The sequence below is a fragment of the Phragmites australis genome, chromosome 8, assembly GCF_958298935.1.
Source record: "Phragmites australis chromosome 8, lpPhrAust1.1, whole genome shotgun sequence".
NCBI classification, from domain to species: Eukaryota; Viridiplantae; Streptophyta; class Magnoliopsida; order Poales; family Poaceae; genus Phragmites; species Phragmites australis.
Genome location: NC_084928.1, coordinates 27346993 through 27366494, shown reverse-complemented (window position 1 = coordinate 27366494; position 19502 = coordinate 27346993). Strand labels below are relative to the sequence as shown.

General features: G+C 47.2%; 1 protein-coding gene, 1 long non-coding RNA gene and 1 pseudogene across 3 annotated transcripts; 1 reads left to right on the top strand and 2 right to left on the bottom strand.

Annotated features, from left to right (window-relative positions):
* The first annotated feature begins 1457 nt into the window (after nucleotides 1-1457).
* LOC133926888 (uncharacterized) lies at nucleotides 1458-10042 on the top strand. Of its 2 annotated transcripts, XR_009911197.1 has the most exons (6): nucleotides 1471-1757; nucleotides 7938-8167; nucleotides 8341-8401; nucleotides 8473-8512; nucleotides 8617-8662; nucleotides 9507-10042. It is a non-coding gene; the product is annotated as an uncharacterized LOC133926888 (long non-coding RNA). The 2 variants fall into 2 exon arrangements; XR_009911198.1 differs by having other exon boundaries at nucleotides 1458-1757; nucleotides 8465-8662.
* On the bottom strand, nucleotides 2352-4307 carry LOC133926887 (receptor-like protein kinase HSL1; annotated as a pseudogene).
* LOC133926886 (LRR receptor-like serine/threonine-protein kinase HSL2) lies at nucleotides 9219-12772 on the bottom strand. The gene is made up of 2 exons (XM_062373037.1): nucleotides 10057-12772; nucleotides 9219-9986 (listed from the first exon to the last, which is right to left on the bottom strand). The coding sequence occupies exons 1-2, from the start codon at nucleotides 12689-12691 to the stop codon at nucleotides 9520-9522; spliced, it is 3102 nt and encodes a 1033-aa protein (XP_062229021.1). The 5' UTR covers nucleotides 12692-12772; the 3' UTR covers nucleotides 9219-9519.
* Between the last annotated feature and the right edge of the window lie 6730 nt (nucleotides 12773-19502).

Below are 19502 nucleotides of genomic sequence, written 5' to 3'. Positions count from 1 at the left end.
AAAATTAATCAAGATGAAGTAGGACGTACAACTATTATCCTAAAGAATACATGAACATGCATAAAATCCCATGTCCCCTTCTTCTGTATGTACAATTGAGGATTAGGTATTCCTGTTTTGTATAAATATTTGCATAATTGACTTTAACAATCGTCGACAACTATTGTATACCATCTATAATATGGAATCAAACCTACCATATATCGTCTATAATATGGAACCAGCTATCATCGGTTCTAAAGGACAATCGTATGTAATATGGAACAAATTGTTGTCGGTTTCCCAGGTGTACCATTTGTGTAATATGGAGCAAACTATTGTTGGTTCCCAACGAGAGCCATTTGTACTATAGAACCGACTGTTGTCGGTTCATTAGGAGAACTGTTTGTAATATTGTCTACAAAGCAGATGGTTTTTTTAGTAGCCTGTAATACTTTGTTTATTCTTGACCATTTCGTGCAGATGATAGGAAACCATCCGTTTTATACTTTTTAGTCGTCTTACTAATATGTTTTTGTAGCAGTGTGTCTATATGACCTACCAGATTATTCAAAAACTCTATGGTACAGTAATTATACTATAGATATGTAGGATTTGTTTTCGCTAAGATGCGAAGGATTACCTTGATATCCTTTATACCAACATTTTCACTAGATCTATAGGATTTGTGTTGTAAAGATGCGAAGGATTACCCCGATATCCTTTCTACTGATATTTTTACTAGATCTATAAGATTTGCGTTTACAAAGATGTGGAGAATTACCCTGATATCCTCCCTACTGACCTTTAGATTTGTAGGGTTTGTGTTCATAAAGATCTGGAGGATTACCTTAATATCCTCGCTATTGACCTTTTTACTAAATCTATAAAATTTGTGTTCAAAAAGATGTGGAGGATTACCCTGATATCCTTTCTACTACCCATTTTACTAAATATGTAGGATTTATGTTCACAAAGATACTAAGGACCGACCTAATATCCTCTCACTAACCTTTTTATTAGATCCATAGGATTTATGCTTGTAAAGATTTGAAGGGTTGTCCAAATATCCTCTCTATTGATCTTTTTACAAGATGTGTAGAATTTGTATTTGCAAAATCTAGAAGATTGCCTCGATAACCTCTCTAGTTATGATTTGTTTGCTTCATCTTGTAGATTGTATAATCTAGTCCTCAGATTGTATCAATCTAGCAATCGGTTTTCTAACAGTTTCTGCAGATTTTACAATTTATAATCTGTAAATTATTTTTCATAATCTATAACTAAAACAAATAAACCCTTACATTTATAGGATTTATATTCACAACAATCCAGAGTATTACCTCATATATTCAAATCCTCCCAGTAAAATCTAGATAAACAGTAATTCATGAGACTATGTACGCTAGCCTTACCGTGGATACTATAGCAGTGTACTGGAGTAGTCAAATACTACATCAATATTAATGTAGCGTCACAGAATACTGTAGCCCTACGTAGCATCGAATCCTATTCGTCCGCTGAGATCCAACCGCTAACGGTCGAGTGAAGTCAGTTGATCTCGATTCATCCTCTTCCCCCAATAAAAATAAGAAGCAGTAGCAATGCCGCCGCGGCCGCCGGGCGCCGGCGGATCCACTCCGAGTCCGAGCTGAGCCTCTCGCCGCCGCCACCAGAGCTACCCTTCCCCTTCCCCATCTGCCCGTGGCAGTTCTGTTCCAGATACGACGCCTCCCGCGTCGAAGCGCCTCCCCTCCGTTGCCGAACAAGACACCAAGGTAATGGCTTAGCTCGTCCGTAGCGTCTCTAGTTGAATTAATACCTAAAATTAGTTCTGGGAAAATACAGTGGCCGATGAGCGTGCTGCGATCGTTACAAGAATTCGTCGATTAGCTTCTGGATCCGGTGTGGAATGCGCTTAGGAGGAGAGTGCCGAATCGAGTTCGTAGTGCCGATAGGGAATTTCTGACAGCCATGGTTGGCATTGATGCGACTAAATTAGATCAGTACATTGAATCTGTCATAAATCTATAACTCCAGAAGATCTAATTGCCCATTCCACCTGATATTTTGCTACTTGGTTGCGGAGATCAGCTGAATGTTTACCCCTACTTTTGCTACTTGTTCATATGGCATCATTTTTCGTTGAGATTACTTCCTCCAGATATGGTTGATCAGACTGTAATTTAGTGTGGCATTGCTTTTGAACCAGGTTGGAACTTGTACTACTCAGTTAAATGCATCTACATTACATACAGATTACGCAGAAACTCTGTGTGGTATAGTGGTTCCTGGATGCCCTGTCTTGCAACTGAACAAAGGATATATCAAACACTGATAGTAAAATTATCGCATACCGGAAAGAAGTTGTGTTAGGTAACTATATAAATAGGCTACTTAATGTCTACTGAGCCCTTGATAATAGCTGAGATACGTATTTGAGATGCTTAGGACCTTTCATTTTCCTGGCATTTGTCTTGGTCTCTAGGATTCAACAACCTTCCAGTTCAGATGAAATATGACTGCATCTGTAAGACCTCCTTCAGCGTTGTAGCACCTGCAAGACCTCCTTCATCGATGACCTTGACGAATTATGACTGGCATCTGTAAGACCTCCTTCAGCGTTGTAGCACCTGCAAGACCTCCTTCATTGATGGCCTTGACGATGGTTTTATTGCTGTGCAAATTAGTCCTAGCTTGAATACCAGTTGCACCTCACGGAAGTGGGATGCATCTCATATATTTTTGTCAATTACATCAATTAACTGAAAGCCCTCTTCTTGAAATTGCCGCCAAGCCCATTGTGCCAAATTCTCATGCCCGCCACCCTCACCAGTTGCATGCCTCTCAGTTGTCAGCTCCAAGAGAACCACTCCGAAGCTGTAGACATCAACTTTCTTGTTGATTTTTCTTGTGCTTCCAAACTCTAGCAAATAGTGTGTTTCGTCTCCGTCATATAGTCATACAACTGAACTCAAAATACATGGATAAAAAAATACTAAGTTCTTACCTGGAGCCTTATATCCAAAGGATCCAACCATCACTGAGATTGACTCTGGCTCGCCAGCTTTAGCAAGTGCACGGGCCAGCCCAAAGTTTGCAATCTTTGCTTTGAACTCAAGATCCAACACGATGTTGCTGGACTTGACATCTCGATGTGCTATAGGTGGAGAGCAATCATGGTGCATGTAGCTCAGTCCTCTTGCTGCATCAATTGCTATTGACATCCTCGTTGGCCAATTCAACCATTCAGTTGTACGAGTCAGATCTTTCTGATGCAACCAATCATATAGGCTACCGTGTTCCATGTATTCATAGATCAGGAGCTTTGACTCAGAACTTGATATGCACCCAAGCAACTTGACAATGTTGGCATGCCGGATAGATCCAAGCGTCTCAATTTCGGCTTGAAACTGTTTCTGCAGCATATCATCCTTCCTTAGGCCATGACATATTTTCTTTGTAGCTATAGCCTTGCAATTGCTGTTATCGAGGCATATCTTGTATACCTTTCCCGAGCCACCACTGCCAACAAGGTTATTGCTTGTAAGATCAGAAAGAATGTCTTCAACATCGTAGTTCATAGGATGGAAGGTTGTTTTTTCTCGAACACACAGGAGAGTTGCGCGTCATTGTATTAAGAAGAAAAGTGACTCAGTTTATAAGGGAAACCAGACCCAAAAACCTAACAAGCATAGTATTACAACCCAGAGAGCTCAGCTTACGCGCGAGACAAAGAAAGAAACAAAGGAACCCCCACCCCTAAACAACCAAACAACAAAGCACTGCTAAGCAGCAAACACACGGCAAACACAACAAACAACATACAACCGGGCACTCCTGAAAAACCAACGGCAGCCACACCAAACAACATTACCCAGCCAGCAACAGTGCCCAGCTAGCACCTCAACCAGAACATCCCGACAACTCAACAGGCGGAGCCTTATTCCCACGCCTGACAACCAACTCGGTCGCTGGCTCCCACGCCAAACCACAAGCAACAGATGGGGTCCTACGACCGAAAGGTGACGAGAAGCCCCGCTGAACAGGAGAACAAACAACAGAGTACGGTGAGCCCTGTAAGAAATGTTGCTGCTTGTAACATCAAAAGCCAGAGGGATTCTCCGAAACGACACCTTCAGGAAGGAAGTGACAAAGGAACTGTCATCGCTCATCCAAGAAGCCGAACAGGGTTTTCACCTAGAGAAATCCCAAGGGGAAGCTTCAACACGACAACTCCAGGGAGGTAATGACGCCCTTGGGCGTCACCGTCGTCGGCAATGGCATGAAGCCTGCCAGGGCTTTCGCCCATAGTTCCCCAACCACGGCATCGACAGACCGACCAGGCTTGTAAGAGCAGCAACTAGACCCTACACCTGTAAGAGCAGGAAAACACAGCGCAACAGCACGGCCCGGGCAATGCATCCACCAACAAGCAACGACCGAGGACAGCGTAGCCAGCCCAACATCAGCTACATGAGCCACGCAACACCGAGAAGAGACGCGGCGCCGAGCAAGCCAGCCAAGCCGTCGAGCGCCATAAGCCACACAACGCCGAGAAGAGACGAGCGCGACCTGCAGGTGGCAGCTGCAGGTGCTGTCGCCGACGTCGCCCGCCCCTTGGCGGCTCAGATAGAGGCCAGAGGCACACGCGCCCATGGCGCCAACGAGGATTGACAAGCCGACGCCGCCGAAGACCAGCACACAGCCAGGGTGAGACGGCCCAGAGGGAGGGGGAAGCAGCGGGCACGGGGGAGCAACAGGGCCACCAACCAGCGGCAGCGCCCCAGAACCCCCCTCCCCCGGCCGAGCCAGCCGACCCAAGGTCAGCTAGCCGGGACCGGCGCCCAGATCCGGACCTCGAAGGGCGGATCCACCCCGGTCGAGAGCAGATCCGGCCCTAGGACGCGGGGATCTAGCTGGCCGGAGATGAGGAATGCCAGGAATAGCCGCGACAGAAGATTGGCTGAGGGGGAGGAAGGAAAAGAGGGGAGCCCGGGGAGGAAGGAACGCAGCCGCGACGCTCCGGCTTGGGAGCCGTCGCTGGCCACCGTCATCGGCGTCCGCCTGCCGGCGGCGTCGGCCGGATCTGGCCTAGTTTATGGGTGCTGGCGGAGGGTGGAGTCGCCCCCCGAGTCGCGAGACGGGGGCGGCAGGGTCACCTTGGAGATGGAGCATTATGCTTTTGCCTTATGCGGAAAGCCCTAATCTTAGTGAAACCAAAAGGCCCTGTGCATATCAGAATGGTTGAACCAATGATCAGGAAAATGATTAGAGGCCTTTTCAAGTGTTTGTGATGCTTTTCTTGATCTTCTGGCTGTCTGATACACATAGGAAGGTTTCCAAAGTGGTCAGAGGAACACAGACCAGGATTGGATAGAAAGCTCCGCTTATATTGTTTTATCTGGAAATAAGATGGAATTTGGCCTGTAACTTGGTTACTAGAGAGATTGAGGAAGTCAGGTTGCCATCGTGTAAGGTTTGCTGGTATTGTACCAGATAGGTTGTTCTCCGAGAGATCTATTGTATCAACTGCATGGGACGTTGACCACTCAAAAGTGTCTGGAATCTCCCCCGGGAGGTTGTTTCTGCTTAGGTTGATCACTGTGAGGTGTGCTAGGTACCAAATCTTTGAAGGTAGCAACCCTGATAGCCTGTTTTGATCAAGAATAAGCATCTGTAGCGGTGCATGATCAATGAGATTTGCTGGGATTTCATCAGTGATAAAGTTGTTTGTTGCTGCCAAGCAAGTTAAATTGTTAGCTGATGTTGGTAATCTGCCAAAGAGTCTATTGTTGCTGATATCAATTGCTATTATATTTGGACCTAATTCACTCGGCAGTGAGCCAGAGAAAACATTTTGTTGGATCATGATGATGGATAACTCTGGCAGTGACCATATGCTAGCTGGAAAACTGCCTCTAAATTGTTTGTTGTACAAAATTGTGGACCTTAAACTCCTGCAACTCGAGAGAGGCTCTGGGAGTTCACCAGATAAACTATTATTGGAGAAATCAATGTACTGAAGGGCCTCAAATGAGCAAAGACCCTCTGGTAGCTCCCCAGATAAATTGTTAGATGAAATTTCTATCTTAGAAAGCATCGAGTGCTTCCCCAGCTCAGTGGGAAGTACACCAGACAGGAGGTTGTGTGAACGTTGCACATCATGGAGCATGGTAAGCAGTGCAATACTCTCTGGAATCGTACCATTCAGTCTGTTAGAAGGTAAGTCGAGGAGTCTAAGTTGGCTTAGACATGGTGTCTAGAATTTCCCCAATGATATTCATGCTACTCATCCACAAATATTTTAGGTTTCTCAGATTTCCATACTGTGGATGCATCCTTCCTGGAGCAAAAGCCATTGAAAAGATTGTCTTGAAGGTACAGAAATTGAAGACCATGAAGCTGGTTGCTTGTACTAGGAATGGTGCCAAATAAGCGATTTGATGCAAGGTCAAGATAGCCAAGCCTTGGTGACAACTGATGAATGTTTGAAGGAAGAAAACCATTGAATGTGTTGTATGAGAGGTCCAGATGCTGAAGTCTTGAACAATCGAAAAGAATTGTAGGGAAAGAACCTGATATGCGGTTGTGAGATAGATCAATGTACAATAGGTTCTTGAACGAGCAAATGGCTGGTGGAATTGGCTTCTCAAGGTTGCAGCCAGCAAGTGATATACCTGTTACAAAGCCATCTATACAAATGACACCTGGCCAGTTACATTGATCCGTGTATGTGATGGAGCTCCAATTCAGAGCCGCAGGCTTGCCCCAGTCATTCTCAAGGTTTAGAAGCACTGTCTTCTCAGAATCCCTAGTGATGACCTCACAATTGCACTTGAGGAGAAGAAAATTGAGGAGGATCAGAGATAGCATGACGGTGCTATGAACAAGGTGGGGATTAGCCATGGCATGATAGATATGTCAAAGCAGGTCCTTGTCATTCTATTCTTACTGACTAATTGCCTTTGAATAATTCTATCTACCCTTCTGGCAATTGACTACTTCGGTTGAGCTGTCAGCGACAATTGAGGGGATCTAATAATTGCGTTTCTGGGGTCTAATAATTGCGTTTCTACCAAAAGTGAAGACTCAACTACAGCCACCTGATCATTGAGTCTTTGTTCAGACGGTATATAATAATGAAAATGTTCTGTGGCAAGATCTTCTGATAAAAAATATACCTTAGAGCATAAACTCTGTCTCAATGTGAGCAGAGACCAGGTGTCTCTCATTTTTGCAAGTTAAGGATATTGTCTGTGGATTCTGTAAAAGGGAAGTTGGTAATGGGGAATCTACTAGGTTTTGGGAAGATTTGCAGCTGGATGGGATCACATTAGGTACCCAATTTCCTAGGCTATATAAACTCACATTTTCAAATAATATCACTGCGGCGCCGGGCTTTGAAGAAGGTTGGAGTGGCATTTGGTTTCACCATGCTGTGGGGGCTACTATGGTAACATGGACAATTGCATGCGGGAGGTACATGGTTGCAAAGAGATAAAGTAATTTGGATGTTGGATTCCAAAAGAAAATTTTCTACGAATCCTCTTACATTGCTCTGAAAACTCAGAATTTTCAGTTCCCTTATAAAACCAATCGTCATAAAGAATTAAAGTTTTCGTTTTGGTCGATACTGAGGAACAGAACAGCATTCTAATGAGGATAACTTATTTTGACGAGAATGGTATTGTAGTAATCATTGTTAATTCTGTGGAGGGGTAGAAACTGCCCCATGAGCAGTATTCCTGGCAAAAGTGTACCAATTATTTCGTGGTTGATTACAGCGATTTCCTAAAATAACAGATGAATTTCCCAATTGCGGGTTGTGCGGCGTTTTGTTCAACTATTTGAAAATCCCGAAATGCTGCTTGTTTCAAACAAAGGTTCCCCAAACGATCATGTTTTACCTTCACTTTTCAATTGATCACTGGATCAAATCATGGGCGATCCTGCAGAAAGAAGAAGGCCCAAGGTGCTACGTGACGGAGCTCGACAATTACGTGAAATGGAACACAAGATTGCTGAGATCCAAGGTGGATGGAACAACGCTAGGAAGGCGATCCAAGTCTGATATTTGCTGGGGAATGTGGCTCGTAACTGTCTGCTTGGTTCTTGTTCCGACTGCTGCTTTCAACCTTTTGCTGCTCGGATGGTGCCTGCTGTGCCCTGATGTGTTCTAGACTCTGTAAGAACCTTTTGTTTCTGGTTTTGCAAACTGAAATCAGGGGAACTACCTCCAGTTCTGAAAATATATATCCTTTTGACATCTAAAATTCCATGAATATCATTCATATTATAATATGAATCTGACAGAAGTGTCTGGATGTTGCTTTTGAATTTTGAAACAATTCTCAATAGCTGAGCAGTCACTCTGATTTGGATGGCAAGATGGGCCAGTCGTCATATTCATCGCTGACTAGTGAGTACCAATTAACCTTTGTTTTAGGCTGTAATTATAAACCTTATTGATATGACATTGAAGTTTTGCAGTATGGGTGTAGAACAAATTCAAGAACCCAAAGCAGCTCAAGTAAATCAAACCAAATCAAAATTCACCATGTTTATTCCTATTATTGCTAATGCTTAATTTACGTATTTGAGCTGAAAAAACTGATATAGCGCATCCTATTCCAGTACTACCGACATGGTTTGGGTGGGCACAGACCTCCAAGTGAAACAGGTAACAATCAGTACACAGAATTTTATATTGCATTCGGGCCACGTTTTCTGATATGTGGCACCTGGATGAACACTACAAATATTAGTGATCCAAAGAAATCTACCGACATGCTCCAGATCTCCAAAACGTCGTCGTTGCATTTTCCAGCTCATGGTCACAGTTTCTTGTCCCTTGTTCAGTTTTCTCAGTTCATGCCGGCCACCAGATTTGTTCTTTCTGTTATGCTGGACAACCTTCCCCACTTTGAAAAAAATGGCACCATGTCACAGTCATCACATATCACAAGGCAAATTCGCTTCAGCGTGTCTTAGTGCAGCATGCAGTACAGTTGTAGATAGCCCAAGCCACTCATTGGCCTTTCCATACATTGGGCGGTCTAAAGTTTTCTGAAACAACATTCACAAGCGCCCAAAGCTTCAGAAGTTTCGAAAAGCATCCCAAAATCCTGCATCTACAATCTACATTACATGCTTCCTGACACTGTTATCTTGGAGTAGCTGTTTTGGCCATCATATGATCGCATCATTTGCTCCCTTAGAACCCGGCTATCAGTTCATGCTCAAAACAGCTGGATTCACATATCGTGTTATTGCGCAGTATTCGCGCTCTTAATTGTGGTCACAAACAACTCCAAGAACTTGCGTTCTTGCCTCATGGAAGATCGACATATGGTACAGCTGCTAACTTACAGCCTCCTGGAGTCGCAGTCCTAGATAATGCATAACTTAAGTATTTGTACTAGCTGGAGATTTGAATGACTGAGGCTCCTGCTGTCATTTCTCCATGGACGAGCTGGCTGTAGCTATGTACTCGGCACTGCACCTGACCTGAATTGCTCTTGCAGGGCGAATGTCTGACTAAACCGCATGCACCACGAAGTTGCCGCTGTCCTCGTCGTCTTCGTCCCACCTGCCGGAGTGCGACATGCTCCGTCGCTGGCTGCCTTTCTTCTTCGCCTCGAGGAGCGGCTCGCCGCCGCCCTCATAGTTCACCTGGCACGCCGCCTCGGCAGACATCTGGTCGCACCGGATGAGGTGGTGCAGGACCTCCTTCATGGACGGCCGCGCCGGGGGGTTCTCCCCCGTGCAGATCACGCCGAGCGTGAACACCGACAGGATGTCCTGCAGGTTGGCTGGGTCATGGATGGCCTCATCGACGACGTCGTAGAATGGAGCACCTTTCTGGTACCGCCGCCACGCCCATTCCGCCAGGCACAGCTCGGCGCCGCTGTCGTTGGCAACCTTGCCTGTTGTCAGCTCTAGCAGGACGACACCGAAGCTGTAGACGTCCACCTTCTCGTTCACCTTTGGCCTGTACCCATATTCTGCAAAATTCGTATCCAATTAGCATTATAATTGCAATTTCACAAATTGAACTGAATTTGAGTTTCAAACCTGGCGCCATGTATCCGAATGTCCCGCCGATGGCTGATACGGACTCGGGCTCGCCGGACTTGACAAGTATCCGGGCGAGGCCGAAGTCGGCGATCTTGGCCTGGAAGTCCGGGTCGAGCAGGATATTGCTGGACTTGACGTCCCGGTGCACGATCGACTGTGCGCAGTCGTGGTGCATGTAGCTGAGCCCCCTGGCCGCGTCAATGGCGATGGCCAGCCTCGTCGGCCAGTCCAGCGGCGCGGGAGCGCCCTCGCGGTCCCGGTGGTGCAGCCACCGGTCGAGGCTGCCATTCTCCATGTACTCGTAGACAAGCAGCTTGGCGTCCTGGCTGGAGATGCAACAGAGCAGCTTCACGATGTTGTTGTGCCGGATGTTGCCCAGGACCTTCACCTCCGACTCGAACTCCTTGTCCAGCTTCGCGTCCAGCTTCCTTGAGTTCCAGATCCTCTTGACGGCCACAATCCTGCCGCCGCCCTCCACGTCGCGACCGTGGGAGCCGAGATGGATGCGGTATACCTTTCCGGACCCACCGCTGCCGATCACGTTCTCCTCGCGGATGTTGTTGAGCACATCCGACTCGGTGAAGTTCAGCTGGGTGAATACCGTCATCTTCCAGTCCGTCACGTCGTGGCTGTCCTTCCGGCGCCGCAAGAGCAGCCAGGCGATGCCGACACTGCCGAAGAGGACAATGCCGGCTAGCATCGAGAAGAGGATGATCAGGCCCTTGGACAGCTCGTCATGGGCGCCCCGGCCTCCGCCTGGACACGTCGGGAGGTTTGTGCCCGAGTCCGCCCTGGCGCAGAGCCGGTTGCCGAGGAAGCTGCGGTCGTACGCCGCGCTCTGCAGTGCGGCCGGCACCTCGCCAGTGAGCTGGTTTGATGACAGGTTCAGTATGGTGAACAAGTTGCTTATGTCCGACGGTATGCTGCCTGTGAGATCATTGTCGGACAAATCAAGCATCGTCAGCGTTGGGAGCAGCCCGATGCTCCTCGGCGGTATCACGCCGGTTAAGCTGTTGCCGCTCAGGTTGAGTGAAGTGAGCTTCTGCAGCAGCTTGATCGATGTTGGTATGGAACCAGTTATCCTGTTGCCGGGCACTGACAAATCAGTAAGACTGTCGAGCTTGCTCATGTCAGACGGCAATTCGCCGGCGAGCCTGTTATTCTCCGCATGGAATACGCGCAGCCCCGTCGCCGACGTCGGGAAGGAACCGGAGAACATGTTGTTCCCTATCTCAATCCGTGAGATGTTGAAGGATATCTCGGCCGGTAGAGTGCCGGTGAAGCTGTTGTTCTGGATCATCACCAAGGTCAGCTTCGGGAACGACCATATCTTCGCCGGGAAGTCGCCAGAGAAGAGGTTGTTGTAGAGCATCAGGTTGTTCAGCAGGACGCAGTCTCCCAGGTTGGCCGGGAGTTCGCCGAAGAAGCTGTTGTTGAAGGCGACGATGTCGTAGAGCTTCCCGTTGGCGCAGAGCGTCTCCCGCAGCGGGCCGGAGAGGTGGTTGTTACCCACCTCGAGGTTGGCGAGCGGCGAGTGCTTACCGAGCTCTGGCGGGAGCTCACCAGAGAGCTGGTTGTTGAATATCCGAATGTCTCTGAGCTTCGGTAGCAGCCCGATGCTCGCCGGGATTGTACCAGTGAGCTGGTTTTTGTAAAGAAACATCAAGGTGAGGTTCTTGAGATTCCCCAAGCTTTCCGGTATCTCTCCGGTGAGCTGATTTATCGACAGGTCAAGCTCAATCAAGTTCACCGCCGTGACGTTGCTCGTCAGCCCGCCGGAGAGGCCATTCTCGAACATGTAGAGGTACTCAAGCTTCCCGTGTTGAAACACCCACGACGGGATCTCGCCGGTGAGGTTGTTCGACGACATGGAGAGGAGCGTGAGCTCCGTGAGGCTGGAGAACGCCTCCGGAATCTTCCCGGTGAGGTTCATGTTGGACATCCAGAGATAGGTGAGGTTGGTCAGCTTGGCAAACTCCGGCGGCACGGGCGCTGGCGAGAACGCGTTACTGGCCAGCGTGAGCATCTCGAGCCCTGTGATTTTGCTAATCTCGGCCGCCGGGTACGCGCCGGTAAAGCGGTTAGTGTCGAGAAGCAGGGACTTGAGCGCCGGGAGCCGCGCCACCGTCGGCGGCACTTGGCCGGCGAAGTGGTTGGTGGAGAGGTTGAGGTGCTCCATCGCCGGCGAGAGGCCGTCGATGTCGGCCGGGAGCACCCCGGAGAAAAGGTTGTTGGAGAGGTCGAGGAAGCGGAGCTGCGCGCAGGCGTAGAGCGCGGCGGCGGGGAAGGCGCCGGTGAGGTTGTTGTAGGAGAGGTTGAGGCGGGTGAGGTTCTTGAGCGCGCACACGGACGCTGGGACAGGACGGGTGAGGTTCAGGCCCGTGAGGGAGAGCTCCGTGACAACCCCACCGCCGCCGACAGCGCACGTGACGCCTTTCCAGGTGCAGTGGTTGGCAGCAGCGGCGGGGTCCCAGGACTGGAGTTGCGGGGGGCTGCTCCAGTCCTTCTTGATGGCGAGCAGCGTGTCGCGGTCGCCGCCGCCGCCGGGTTGGGAGCGGCACTCGCCGGCGAGGAGGAAGAGGAGCAAGGCGAGTAGTAGAGGGAAGCGGCAGCTGGTGCTCGACCCTGACATAATTTTTTCTCCCAAGCTTCCAGTGGGGGTGAGCTGAGCTGAGGGGTGAGGAGGCACTGACCTGAGGTGGAACGCTGTGAGAGTGGCGCCTGACGAGTGGCGTGCGGGGCTGTTATACCGTGTGAAAAGGGCTCGTCAGTCAACAGGTCAAAGTCTTCGCCGACCGTTAAAGTGTTGCCGCCCAATGCGGTTGTTTCAATGATTTTTTATAAAATAATTTTAAAAGAATATATAATATAGAGGAAAAATATTTATTTTTTATTTGTCTGTGTTTATAATGAGAGGTGTTGCTCCGTATATATAGTGTTAAAAATCTCTAAGAGATAGAATCAATTTTTAAGAGATAGAGATCTATTTCATAAATGTCAAATCTTGAGAGATCGAGATAGGTCTAAATTTTGTTGTAAAATTTTAGGTTTTTTAACACTCTCAATTTGACACTTCTCATCAAAACTCCCTGAAAACCTAATAAAAAATTAGGAAAAAAAATATATAGCTTATGACATAGTCACACAAATTATCTCATTAAAAATCTTAACATGAGAAACTTCAAGAAAACTCATCTAAGGAAAAAAAATACATTAAATAATCTTCATGATTAACTTTGTGCATTTAATCTTCTTGACTAAGATTTAATTCTTCATGTCTTAGTGAATATTCTTCATGATTATATAAAAATTCTCCCTCTAAAATATGCAACTCTCTAAGTCTCATCATCCCAATGCAACAAACACATCTTTCAAAAGTAGATATGGGGTGAGACTTAGTAAATAAATCTGTAAGATTTTCACATGACTTGGTATGCATTACACTTATTTCATTCATTTTATGCAATTTATGAGCATAAAAGAACTTGGGGTTGATATGCTTCGTTAAGTTATTTTTCACATATCCTGATTGCATTTGTGCAACGCATGCAGTATTATTTTCATAGATAATAGTGAGGGTGTTAGTAGTGTTCAAACCACATGATTACTAGATATGATTGATCACTCTTCTAAGCCATTCACATTCTCATATGGCTTCATATAAAGATATTATTTTCGAGTGGTTCGTTGAAGTAGATACAACTTCGACGATTTTCTAGCAATGAACTTTATTCTCTTTATCAGTGCTTCGGTTAGTCCATTCTGAGTGTGGACATGAGATACAGAATGTTCAACTTTAATTCCCAAACCAGTGCAATAATCATTAAACGCTTTAGAAGTAAATTCTCTAGAATTATCCATTCTAATGGATTTCACGCGAGGATGTGTCTATTAATACCATAAAGTACCAAAACGGGTCAGAAAGTGGTTGAATAGGACCACAAATATTCCACTGGATTCGGTGCAGGAATGCAAGAATTTCATCTTGTACCTTCAAGGTAGACGGTCTTATTATTAATTTCCTGTAGCACATGCAGGGCATACAAAATCTTCATGATTCGGGGAATTCTTCACATTTATGCCATGACCTTGTGAATTAGTAATTATGTTCCTCATCATTCTAAGACCATAGTGACCTAATCTATCATGTCATAGGGAGAATAATTCTGCACTGCGAAACATAGTCTTCAAGGTAGTGAACACTTCAGGTGCTCTAATGCGAGTGCAAGCCGTTGCTCATGGAGTGAAGTTTTTCTACTATTCTAACTTTACTATCACGCTTAGTGATGTGTAGGTATTCCCTATCATCTTCTTCACCAGTTTCTATATGGAAACCGTTAGCGTGAATGTCTTTAAAACTTAATAGATTTCTTGTAGATTTAGGGTACAACAATGCTTTTTCGATATGCAAAGTAGTTCCCATAGGTAGTATGATTGTGGCTCTTTCAGAACCTACTATGCATTTATCACTATCAGTGACAGTCATCACTTTTTCAGAGCTATTTCTAAAAGACTGAAAATATATTTTTCTCTTAAGATGGTATTTGTGGTTCCACTGTCCATAATACGTATTTCCTCCATACGTGTGCCACACATATTCTATAAATAAAGCATTCAATCATTCACATGCGAGGAAGTAGCAACAAAATTAAATGATTCATTAACTATCGAAAAATATTGTTTGCAGCTAAGATTGCTCTTCTAGAGCTAAAATTTATTCATTCAATCCTCCTAAATTCAGCAACTAAGTAAATGACTAATTACTCTAATTCTAGATAGAGTCTGTGAAATATCTGGCCACTTCATCTTCAATGTCTTTCTTTTCCGCTTCATCCTTCATCCATCTTCTATAGCAGTGGAGAAGAGCAAAGTAGTGGCCTCCGTATCCTTCATTTGGAGGTCTTTCACTGCCAGTGCGGGACCGTCATTAATTTCCATGTGAGATGCTTCCCTTTCAACTACTGCTACTTTGTCCAGTTCCATCCTCACTACAATAGTGAGTTGTGCTTTTGGCTGCTCCTTTTTCTTTTTCCGGTATGCCTCCACAACATGCTTTGGTGCTTTGTAGATTCAGGATCAATGGCCCCAAACATCGCACTTATAGCATGTTTAGTTCTACTCACCATACGGCTTGGCTTCTTTCTTTGTCTTGCCATTATCATCACCAGGCTTGATTTTGTCTGTCACCACTTTCTTTCCTTCCTTCCCCCGCTTCTTATTGCAGTTCTTGCGTGCTTTGAAAGAGCTGTGATTGACTTCTACACCACTGCTCTTCCCTTGCGGCTGGGATAAAAAGTTCTTATTTATGACTTCATCATGAACTTCATGGAGTTGCAACACATAAATCAATTCAGAATACTTCTTGTAATTTGATTGACGGTGATTGCATGCAGATTCTGCCACATTCGAGTGGAAAGTGGAGAGAGTCTTCTCCATTTTCTCTTCTTCCATGATCTCTTTCCCACAGAGACACAGTAGTGTGCAAATATGATACAACGCGGAGTTGTACTATCTGGCATGCTTGAAGTCATAGAAACAGAGCCAGACCCATTTTTGCTCTGTGAGAGACTTGATGATGTACTTAAGGTACTCAAAATGCTCCTACAGTGCATCTCATAGTACCTTAGAGCTGGTCATTGCTATGTACTCATCCTTCAAAGTGGGAGAGAGATGGTGGTGGAGAAAATGAAGTGTCTAATCATTCTTATCCTCCATGGGAACCATTGCACTACTTGTTCCCAGGCCAATTGCAACGCGGAGTCTTCTCGCTCCCAGTGCAATCCGGAGATCCGATGCCCAACTGAGATAGTTGCGACCATCAACACTCAGCTTAGTGAACTCCTTGTTCATGATGCCAGCCATCTACATATTTAATAATGCAAGCATTACTACTAGTAAAGTTGCATCATGTTGCTAAATTGGATTACTGCAAATTTTCTGATATTTTCTATGCTATTATATGAATATTACTGAATTTAAACGCATAATAGGCAATTTAAACAGTAACAATAACATAGAAATAAATATTGCATAATTGCTAAAATAGATGCAAATTCAAATTCAAGAGGTACTTTTCTGCAAGAAAAGGTATTCTTGGGGTTTTTCATATAGTCTTAGGGTTTATATGCAAAATTCTAGGATTTGCGTATTTTTCAAAAACCACAGGGTCTAATATGAAAAAATCATAGTCTCTAGATAATTTTTAGAACAACTAGGAGCCTAAATGCAAAAGATAGGGGCTATGCTTAATTACAAGGAAAACCAGGGGTAAATGCAAAATTTTGGAATTTTCTTTTCCTTTCTTTTCTTTTTCCTTTTATTTCCACTATTTTTCACCCATCGGCCGACCTTCTTACATCTGGGCCGGCGTGGCCCATCTGGCCCATGCGCCCAGCTTATATGGGGCAGTTAGGGTTTGGAAATCCTAGCCACCCCCGATTCAATCCAAACGGCGACCGGTAGCGCATGGTGCGAGGCAACACGATGGCTAGTGTGGGGTGGCACCGGCAACCGGTACAAGGAGGTGCCTACGAGGGCCAGTGCGGGGCCACACCGACGGTGCTCAATACCCGTGCGGGGGCTGCACCAGCGTAGCTCGCAGGACTGTAGCGAAGCACGGTCCGGGGGGCGACAGGTGGTGGTCGGCTTCAAGGGACGGTGGCGGCGCACTTCAAATGATGCATATGGTTAGTGGTGCATGATGCGGGACTGCTTCGGGCAGTGGCACATGGTGGCGACCGGAGCGGGTCGCTAGGCATGGCGGCGAGGTGGCGGCCGCTTCGGGCGACGCGATGGCCGGTAGTGCGGGGGGTCGCCGAATCCGAAGTGCGGTTGTGCTGCAACGCCATTTCGGGCGGCGTATACATGCAGGCAAGGATTCAGTGGTGCGACGACTTCAAGGCAGCGGCGCGGCGGCCCATTGGTGCCGCTTCGGGCGGCTCGTGCTCGGAGGGGACGCGACATCCTGTGGTTCTGGCGTCGATGCGCTTCTAGCGCGATCGGGCGCACATCAAGGAAGCGGCCGATATGGCACTTGTCCCCTTTTTTTTTCTCGATTTGTGGAGGTGGCCTTCGAGCCAGCGCGTACCATGCTTGGCCGCCAGATTCGACCGAGGGCCTGGGGCTATGCGATGAGCCTAGGTGGGGAAAAGAACTGCTAACTTTCGTATTAGTGAGGTGTCGCGCCCCCTTGCCATTTGTTTTTTTTCTTTTGGATCTCTACAGCGAAGGGTGACCACCGATTTTCCAAGCGGCAGTGAGTTGGAGGGGCGGCCGCTGGTTCCATGAAAACGTACCGGACGGTCTCGTACCTTTCGATCCTTGCAAATATATTAATGTCGCGTATGGCATATAGGCTAGGTGTTGACCTGCCTGCTCCATGCAGTGTAGATCCGTTCCTCTAGCTTGGTCTCCGGTAGAGCTTTGTGCTGATAACATGTTGAGAAACCGCTACTACCAGGTGTAATCCAGCGATCCTTCGAGAAAACAATTACAAAAAGAGACACAATATAGGGAAAAAGTTGTTTATTTTTTATTCATCTATGCTTATAATGAGGGGTATTGCCACGTATATATAGTGTCAAAAGCCTATAAGAGATAGAGACCTGTTGAGGGTAATTCCTGACAGTGATTTCAGGGTATGTTGGACAGTGGGTGCGTGATCTTTGTTTGGGATGCGTCTGTTGGATCTCGCTGTGTATGTGCAACTCAAGACACCGGGGTTTATCCAGGTTCAGGCCCCCCTCAGGGTAATAGCCCTACATCCTGTGTATTCTTTTTCTTGTGGTCTAAGCCAGTTACAGATGATGTTCTTGCCAAGCCTTCTTCTCTGCCTCTTTTGCCTCTAGGCCTCTCTTTTTTCTCTCCCATCCCACATCTCCTTGAGAGCCTGATACTCCTCCCTTTATATATCAGAGGGAGAGAGGACTTACACGTGAGTCAAGACATAGACCCAGGCCTAGCTAGAGCTTTATACCTAGGCCCATCATTACTAAGAGCGGATGTATCCCATTTGCTCTATGGTGCCACAGGTCTGTCCCATCGCTCCACCGTCTACGTCATTCTGACCACCCAGACTGTCATGTCCCGTCCCCACGCGCCACCTGTGCACCTACAAAAGAACTCCTGCCACGCCTGTCAGGGCGTCCCGTAGTGATTAATGCTACGGGACGGGTCACGGCCGCTCTACACCGACCACGCCGTGGACGACCAGAAAAGGGACCTGGGGAAGGGAACTTCTCAAGTGAAAAAGGAATTTATTGTGATTAAACTGTTTGGACACATACCTGCCTCACGACCAGAGGAGACTGGTCGCGGGGTTTGCTCCTGTGACCTGGGGACTGGTCGCGGAGCTCAGTCGGAGAGTCTGGTTGCATGGTCGCTGGCTGGTCACGCGGTTGCTGACTGGTCGTGCGGGAGAACCACGGTTCCGGACAAAACATGGAATGTGGTACCTGCTGATATCTTACCGGCGTGGGTCTGCCCACGAGGGGACCCCACTATTCTTTACACCGATAGTAGCCCCCAAGCTCCTTCGCGGATGCGGTGGACGGAATAGTCTGTCAGATGATCGTGGCTAGACTTAGTCGAACCACTTGGGCCCTAGGTGAACATGAGTTCACCCGGGGGGTGATCAGCGATACGATCCATTCTCGTGGTCACCCCAGAAAACTACATCCCGAGGGGAGGTTAACCGTCCATAGAAAACGGATAGTGGGAGAAAGAAACCTTAATGGGCGCTGGATTACGAGTGAATTTTGGTTCCCCAAACGGATCCTTGGGAGCCGGGCGGCGGAACTGAGCCGATCCTATAAATGGGAGGACGGAAAAGCCATCTTCATCTAAACCCCAACTCCATCATCATGCTGAGCATCTTTGCTCACGTGTGCAAGAACTTCATAGGGGCCGAGCCATGTCTCGATCTGTTCAGATTTTTCTATGTGGCCCAGTTCCAGCCAGGGCCGGCCACCGGGAGCTGTGGTTTCCATCTCTGAGACAGTGTTGCCAACTCCTACTTGGAGATGAACCTAAATTGCCGTGGTCGGGCTGGAGGGAGGAGTGGTTCTACCTTACGATCGACGACTCCCTCGACAACCTTCACGTGCCCGAAGTGCTGGCACATCTTGCAGAGAGTTGGACAAGCTCTCCAACACCGACCGTCGAGCTACTATCCCTCGCAGACCGGGTTAGGGGGCTAGCGAAACCAGTCTGTCGGGGTCGGATGTCGTGAGCGACTTCATCAAGCGCCGGCTCTGCCCCTTACGGCGAAGGGCGCACCGGGCCTACCTGTATACCGGGAGCGACGATGATACCCGGGAGAGTTCCGCAGGTAGTGTTACAACCGTCTCCTAGCCTCGGGAGGCTTGATCGAGTTGTGTTTTACCATTATTGTTTTCAGATCTTTTCGACAAGGTCATCGATCTGCGGATCAGATCGCTGATGGC